Source organism: Nicotiana attenuata, chromosome 7 (assembly GCF_001879085.1).
Source record: "Nicotiana attenuata strain UT chromosome 7, NIATTr2, whole genome shotgun sequence".
Lineage (NCBI taxonomy): Eukaryota > Viridiplantae > Streptophyta > Magnoliopsida > Solanales > Solanaceae > Nicotiana > Nicotiana attenuata.
This window is the reverse complement of record NC_031995.1, coordinates 58716347-58725158: the sequence shown is the minus strand read 5'-3', so window position 1 is coordinate 58725158 and position 8812 is coordinate 58716347. Positions and strand designations below refer to the sequence as shown.

Below are 8812 nucleotides of genomic sequence, written 5' to 3'. Positions count from 1 at the left end.
GTCGGTTTGGTTCGGATTTTTTTTACTCAATATCAAACCAAATTAAAACAAACCTAGTCAGATTTTATAATCGATTTAGTTTAACTTTTTGATTTGATGCGATTTTCCGATTCGGTTTGTATATCCCAAGTGCAAGTAATGACTCCAAAGTTTGTAAGTAATGGCCAAACATCATATAGAAAAGCATGAGGCCGATGTCTTTGAATAGAAAAAGTAGAGAAGTGAAGTATATAGTATAAAATAGATCCACGATTCCAGGAATAAAAATTGAGTGGCGGGTCAACTCACAAATTAATATTCCTCCATTGCCAATTTGCAATTAAAAAAAAAAAACTTTAGACTTGGTTATTGCGTTGCACAAAGGCTAAAGCCAACTCTGAGCACTTTTAAAGATTTCCAGCAGAAGACCAAACTCCTCAATGGCACCTATACAGCAAATTAAAGTGCTTGAACGTTGCCAAGTCTCACCACCACCAGGATCAGTTGCATCAACTATTTTGCCATTAACATTCTTAGACATACCTTGGCTTCTTTTTCCCCCAACTCAACCCCTTTTCTTCTATGATTTCCCTCACACACCTTCTCATTTCAAACAAACCATTCTATCCAACTTCAAAACTTCTCTTTCCTCCTCACTCCTATATTTCTTCCCTTTTGCAGGAAAATTGATAATACCACAAAAACCAGCTAAACCACACCTTAGCTACACCTCAGGTGACTCTGTTTCATTAACCATAGCAGAGTCCACTGCTGATTTTAACCAACTCTCAGGCTACAACCAAAGGGGTGTTCAAGATTTTCACCAATTAGTTCCTCAGATGCCAAAAATTTGTGAATTGCTAGGTCTTGACCAAGAGTCAAAGTACTCACTTTTGGCTGTCCAAATAACTATCTTTCCTGAATGTGGAATTTCTATTGGATTCTCCTTACGTCACGTGGCTGCAGATGAAAGGACATTCAACAATTTCTTGAAGACGTGGGCTACTATTTTTAGAACGGGACTAGAGTTGTACTTGCCTGTGTTGAACAAGAATTTGCCATATTATGATAGGTCAGTAATTCGTGACACTAATGGACTCGAACCAATCTTGTGGAAACAATGGTGGAACCAAATATGTTTGCCAAAATTGCTAGTTGATCATTTTAGTGACATGGTAAGGTCCACATTTGTAATGGGTCGACCCGATATGGACGCTATCAAAGGGTGGATCATGTCTCAGTCCGATAAACTATTCGGGTCAGTCCAATTGCTTCTTTCTCCATATGTGATAACATGTTCATATATTTGGGTGTGCTGGTTGAAAGCTAACATGAAACATATTGAAGATCCAATTGAAAAAACGGAGCCCCATTATTTCGGTTTCATAGCGGGCGGTATAACCCGGTTGGGTTACCCGGTGCCTGTAACGTATGTAGGTAATTGCATTGCATTTGGTAGAGCAATGGCAAGGAGAAATGAGTTATTGGGAGAGAATGGTATAGTTTTTGCTGCAAAAGCAATTGGGGATACCATAAAGGAATTGGATAGGGATGTGTTGGGTGGGGCAGAAAATTGGATTTCGGATTGGAATGTGATCCGTGGGTCGGGGCTCCATATAACAGTAACCGGGTCACCTAAAGTGGATCTTTACACCTTGGATTTGGGGTGGGGCGGACCCAAAAAAATTGAAGAAATATCAATAGATAGAACAGGTAGTGTATCTTTATGTGAAAGCAGAGAGATGGTTGGTGGAATAGAGATTGGTTTGGCTCTTCCATTGGCCAAAATGGAAGCCTTTCGTGTTCTCTATAATGAAGGGCTCAAAAATCTTCCCTAAAACTCTTCCAAGAGACATGGGTTGACTTGGTTCCGTATTATAATATGGTTACTAGAATTATTTTAAATAAATTTGGCACATTTTGTATTAGTTTCTATGACTAGCTGTCGTTTTCTTTCATTTTGATCATTTTATTATCGTGTTATTTTTATGCTGCTTTTTGATGCTATCTCTCCTTGGCTATCTTTTCATTAATGTGGTGCCTATACTTTCCTGAGTCGAGGGTCTATTGGAAGCAACATCTCTACCTTCACAAAGTAGGGGTAAGGTTTGTACACACATTATTCTCCCCAGACCCCATATTATGTGATAATACTGGGTATGTTATTTTTGTTGTAGCATTTTGCATTAATTTATCGAGTGGTCGGTTATCATATTTGGTTTTTGTGTTAATAATACCAGAATTAGTTATAGAATAATTTCTATTTTATTTTATATCACAGTCATTATGAAGTATATATAACAATATCAATACTAGTAATTATACCTACATATAGTAGACATATACATGAGGAAAACTTGTTTTACACTCTTACTTGTTTGACCAATCTTATTTATCGTCTCTTTATACTTGTAAAGTGATTTTAAATTATGTGAAAGTGCTTAAATAAATTTTGATGTTTAGAATATACATGTAATATTTATTTATTCATAATCTCTTACTGTGGGATATCTCTTTTCTTTTTACGATTCTCACAATTTTTTTAGATACATCTTTTAAATTTCCTCTTAAAGTTATAATTTTGATGTTTAGAAGAGACATGTACTATTTACTAATGATTTTAGATCATATACTCTAATTAACAAAATATTAAATCGAGAAGGTGATTAACTTCGTGCTAAGGATATTATTGAGAACACAATTCAACTAATAAAATCAAGCATCTATATTCACTACAAGTAATCCAATAGTATTCACCGATTGCAATAATGTATTTACGTATGTAATTGACTCGCAAATCAAATAACCCTATGGTGTAAATATGTTAAGTGTATACGTCAAGGTTTCCATGTTTTCTTATGCAAAACCAGAAGGGGTCGTTTGATTCCGAAGAGAGTTATCCAAGGTTTAGATATAATTTTAAGATTGTTATTTCATATTTAACATGGGTTAGTTAATATTAAGATTCGTATAATATTCTACGGATATTAGCTAATATGCAAAACCAAACATGGAATAAATGCAATTCAAATTCTATTCCAGGAATTATCTTAATTCTGATACAAAACGACCGCTAAGTTCCCTTCCTTTGTTTTGTCAAACACAAACCAATCTCCTTTATTATAACTACTATTTGTCATTAAAATAAAACAAAATGATTCTACAAAAGTTTGCATATATTGATCTTAATTCTGTGTTCTATTTTACTAAAAAGAGTCATATAAGTAACTAAAAATAAAAATGTAATAGGCCATAGACCAATCTCCCAAACAAACTGTATTAGCCAAACAAAAAAGTAGGAACATATATAAAGTTTAAGGGGAAAGGGTAAAAAATGACTCTCAACAATGAAAAATAGAGTAAATTTATCTTTATTTTTAATTTGATCCAAAACATATCATTATTATTAGTTAATTGATTCAGATATACTCGCCGACAAATTGTCTATAGTTGACAGGCAACTCGAAACAATCCACTAACCATAAAAGCATATGTGATAGAAAATTAACAATAAGGACAAATTTATTCTATTTTTCATTGTTGAAAGCCCTATTTGGCCCTTTGCCCAAGTTTTAAACTGTAATATGGACCACTAAAAATATCCATGACAATTGACAATCTTATGGACATCAGAAGGAGATAGGGCTAAGGCCCTTACCATTCAGGGCTTTTGCCAAAGGTTATTAAGATGACAATAGATTCTTTCACAAATTATTGCTTCAAAAAGGACAGGTTAGATTCAACATTGATTTGATATCGACATAAGATACACGTACTTTGTCAGTTGCCCGAGGATGAAGACATTCATGATTCACGTGATTTATAACAGTGCTAGGTCATTGCATAATATTTGTGTTTGGTCACAGTACTCTAAAAAGGGAAAAGCGTCCGTTCAAGAATGATTGGGTTCCCTTTTACAAGACATATTTTAGTCCTGGGGCCATAGTATTTGATTACTCAATCTTTTTTATGTGTAAGTTGATGTTTGACACGTTAGGAATATAGTGAAGTTTGTCTTAAGCTATGAAACGATCGAACGAAGGGAAAAAGCACCGTGCCAATATTGGTTTTAATATTTTGCTAAAACACGAATTTATTCCTATTATAATGTTGTACATTTAAGAATGTTTTTTTTGAGATTCTAGTATATAACCTACTCCCTCCGTTCCATTTATGTAAAAATATTTGACTAGACAATGGGCATGAAATTCAAGAATGAAAGAAAGGGAAAAAAAAAATGAATCTTGAGTTCTAACACATTTTGATAGAATATTTGTGGCTATAAAATCATGACAAAAGATAAAATAAAAATTTTAAGGGTAAATTTTTAATACATATAGAAATATGTCATTCATTTTGAAATAGATTAAAAGAAAAAATGTGTCACTTATGCATCGGAGGGATTAGTATATCTCCAAATGTTTAGTACTCTATTGGAGAAAAAGAATAACCGATTGAACCATAAGGGTCAAAGTATCTAATTTTCATATTTGAATTTGGATATTGTTTTTTTTTTTGGTTTTGTTTTTTATGTTTAAACAATAAATATTCATAAACTAGCTGAAAATACTGTCACTTATATAACTTTAATAAGTAAGAGTATTTAAAAACATTCTAAGAATTATACTAATAGCTAAAACTTGCTACCTCTAAATCTAAAGGTACACAAAATGAAATTTAAAGACTTCATTGTACATTTGCACTTTTTAGTTTATAGATACTTAAATGAAAAACGCCTTGGATTCAAATCTCTGCAAGGATTTCCATGGAGCCCCGAAAGCACATATCTGCACACGGATCGTCGAGCCCAATCCATCTTCAGTATCAGTCAAGTAGATTCGGCCCAAAATATAGCTAGCTAATAGTAAGTCAGGAAATTATACTCAATAACCTTGAAAATAAAGAGTAATTTTTAGAAACCATAATTTTTTAATGGCTATTAACTTCCTATAGCTACCATATACATAATTACTTCCTATAGCTACTATTTAGTTGTTACGGTAATGTATTCGCTGTATGCTGCTGTATTCATGAATACACTAGATAAAACCGCCTAAAAATCAGGGCATTCCAGCAGTACGCGCATGTATTCACATTTATTCGCGTAGTGTATTCATGAATACAACAGCAAAAAGTGCCTAAAATCAAGGCAGTCCAGCTGTACGTGCATGTATTCTCATGTATTCGTGCTGCTGTATTCATGAATACATCAGCAAAAAGCACCTAAAATCAGGGCAGTCCAGCTGTACGCGCATGTATTGACATGTATTCGCACCATGTATTCATGAATACAGTAACGACAATCACCTTAAAAATAGGTACGCCCAGTTGTCTAATAACATAAATAATATCAATTATCGTGATACACTCCTAATATAACTCAACAAATCAATTCTAACATGCCTCATGATCAATCCAATTAATTAGAATGATTTTTCAGTTGTATATAACTTTTGTATATATTGTGTTTCAAACTTTTTTTACTATTGCATTCACTAGATTCAATGTTTGTATTTACTGTATTCGCTATTTTATATACATGATATTCTGTGACGAACCAAAGGGTCATCACCTGTATTCCTACTCCCTCTGTACTTCTGAGGCCCTGGAAACCTCATTTGGGGTTGCCTCGAGTTGTGTGCGCAGTCCGGGCGCGTAGCCGAAAAGTTTAAATATGAAATTTGTGAGAAATTTTTTTTTAAAATCGTGTTATTTAAATTGATTAAGTTTGACTTCGGTCAACGTTTTGGGCAAACGGACCCGGACCCGTGATTTGACGGTCCCGGAGGGTCCGTAGGAAAATATGGGACTTGGGTGTATGCCCGGAATCAATTCCGAGGTCCCAAGTCCGAGAAATAAATTTTTTGTGAAATTATTTTCTGAAAATAATTAAGGAATTGGAAAGTGAAATTTGATTAAAAGACTGTGGTATCGGGCTCGTATTTTGGTTCCGACGCCCGGTACAAGTCTTATGTACGGTTAAGCACTTGCTGTAAAGTTTGGTTGAATTTGGACGTTGTTTCACGTGTTTCGGACTGAAAACTCTAAACTTGATGTTTTATGAAAAAAATTGGAAGGAAATCATGGGTCTTGAGGCCTAATTTGATGTTTATGATGTTGTTTGGGCGATTTGATCGCACGGATGAGTCCGTAAGATGTTTTTGAGTTTATATGTATGTTCGGTTTGGAGCCCCGAGGGCTCGGGTGATTTTGAGTAGGTCCCGGGAGGTCTTAGGCTAGAAATATCAGATGGTTACAGGTTCAGGGAGTTACAGGCCCCCAGCGCGCCCGCGGTCGATTCCGCGCGGTCCGCGCTGGAAGCCGCGCAGCTGCGGTGCATTCTTGCGCGGTCCACGTGGCTAGGTTCAGTGGGCCAGTGGTTCAAGTCGACCAGCGCGGCCGCATGACTAATCAATGCGGTCCGCGCTGGGAGTTCAGAGAGGGGATTTAGTCCAATTCCTCAGCGTGGCCGCGCACCAAAACAGTGCGGTCCGCGCTGGGTGGGTTCAGAGAGTGTGAAATTCCAGCTCCTCAGCGCGGCCGCGGTGCGCTTTACGTCGCGGTCCGTCGGCCTGAGTTTTCTAAAGGGTAACGTATAAAGGTTCGGGAGTTTTCTAGGTTNTGAAATTCCAGCTCCTCAGCGCGGCCGCTGTGCACTTTTGCGCGGTCCGCGCTGAGTCTTCAGAAGGGTATATAAGGTCGGGATTTTCAGTTATTTTTCACTTTTTTCAAAACCCAAAACACAAGAGGCGATTTTCTAAACGATTCTTCTTCTCCAAAACGATTGGTGAGTGATTTCTAACTCATTTTCTTTACTCCTTAACATCTTTAAACATAATTTCAAACTTCAAAACAAAGATTTTAATGGGGAAATTGGGAATTTAGGGTAGAACCTAGGTTTTCTAAAATTGGGGGTTTTGGACCTCAATTCGAGGTCCGATTTCAAAATAACTTACATATTTGAGTTCATGGGGGAATGGGTAATCGGGTTTTGGTTCGAACCTCGGGTTTTGACCATGTGGGCCCGGGGGCATTTTTGACCTTTTAGGGTAAATTGATGAAAAAGCTATAATTAGTCATTGGGTTTGATTTGTTTAGCACATATTGATAACATGAAGTCCTTATTGCATAGATTTGGTTGAGTTGGAGCCGAATTCGAGAGGGAAAGCGATTGTGGAGGATTGTATTGGCCGTGGAAGTTGAGGTAAGTGTTTGGTTTAACCCTAGCTTGAGGGAATAGGAGTCGAGTCTTGTTTGCTAATTGCTAAATGATCGAGTACGGTGTATAGGCATGATGACGGGTTCCTATACATGGGTGTCTAGCATGACCGTGAGTCCTTATATGTGGATTGTTTGGATATTGTTATGCCTTCCATGCTTAATTGATGGCTTCTATGCGTTTGTAAACACCTTGTGAAGGATATTGTGATTGTGGAACTTCGTGGAGCATCGCTTTGGTCTGAAACATAAATGGTGAGAGTATATGAGATGAGAAATGCCTTGGAGCTTGTCACTTGTGCTAATGAGAACTAGGATATGAAAATGAAAGAAAAAAAAAGAAATAACGATTTACTCTTGCATGGTCATTATTGGTTGTTTGTGTACCCTTGTTGGGATTTCCTTCCAAATACTTGTTCACTCCCTGCCTTTTATTTGTGACTATTTCTTGGGCAAGGTTGAGAGGTAGACATTACGGATCGGGTTGCATGCCGCAACAGTGATAATTGTGGATCGGATTGCACGCCGCAACAGTAATAATTGTGGATCGGGTTGCACGCCGCAANGGGTTTTGCCTCAACCACAGCGACATCTGTACAGAACATTTGTCAAGCCGAAATACAATGAAGAGGAGGAGGATGAGGCTTTTACAGCCAAAGAGATTGAAGAGATCTGTGGGGCAATGAGGAAGATACTATATGAAACCCACATGGTCCAGGCAGGGGAGGGCTCAAGCACCGCTGAGGTGCTGTATATGGGACCTAACGCCAAGCTGCAGAATTGGAAGGCTACGCCATTCCCAATCAGGCGGGAGTCCCGGTAGACCTGTCCTGCCACTTTTTCTGCATCGCGAGTTATTCCAGGGTGTAACTCGGGTGTTTCCTTTAGTTTCTTGTCTTTTAATTTCCAAATGTAAACCCTGTTATCTTCAAATTCCAAGAAATGAAATCAATATTTCATCGTTGATCTTTCTTTATTCTTTCTGATTTTGCCATTTTTTCTCTCTTATTTCTTCTTTCAGTTCTAATAATGCGGCTTTAAATAACTTGACATGCTTGCGGACTTCATGCCCAGATCCCAAAACGCTGTCAGACTTCGAAATAATGAATCAAGAGTCGAAATGCAAAGAAGATAAGTTTGAGAAAATGAAACAAAGAGTTGGAACGGCTGAAGGAAAATTGCTTCCAGAGTGGAAAGTTCCATACATTGCAACAAGAGTACTGCCAAAAGAGTGCATTGTACTTGGGACACATCGAAGGAAATGATCCTGAAGCAGCTGTGAATGCGGATGCAGTAAAAAGGTACTATGTTTAGGCTTTCCGCAACAATGACTTTGTTCAATTGGGATGACAAAGGCTTTCATTCTCGATACCGAAACACTACCAACCCTTTGCAAACCCTTTGAGTCGGCTCCCATTCTTTGATTACCCTCTTTGGAACCTGGAAGTGTTATTGAAAAATGAAATGAAAAAAGAAGAGAAGAAAAAAGAGAAATATAAAAGAAAAAAAAGGAGGAAAGGGCAAAGAAAATGAAAAAAAGAAGAAGAAGAGAAAAGATGAAAAAAGAGAGAGAGAGAGAGAGAGAGAGAGAGAGAGAGAGAAGAAAGAGAGAGAG

At 37.1% G+C, this 8812-nt stretch overlaps 1 protein-coding gene across 1 annotated transcript; it reads left to right on the top strand.

The window, feature by feature from the left end:
• On the top strand, positions 238 to 1976 carry LOC109229160 (malonyl-coenzyme A:anthocyanin 3-O-glucoside-6''-O-malonyltransferase-like). The gene has a single exon (XM_019394505.1). The coding sequence runs from the start codon at positions 420 to 422 to the stop codon at positions 1815 to 1817; it is 1398 nt and encodes a 465-aa protein (XP_019250050.1). The 5' UTR covers positions 238 to 419; the 3' UTR covers positions 1818 to 1976.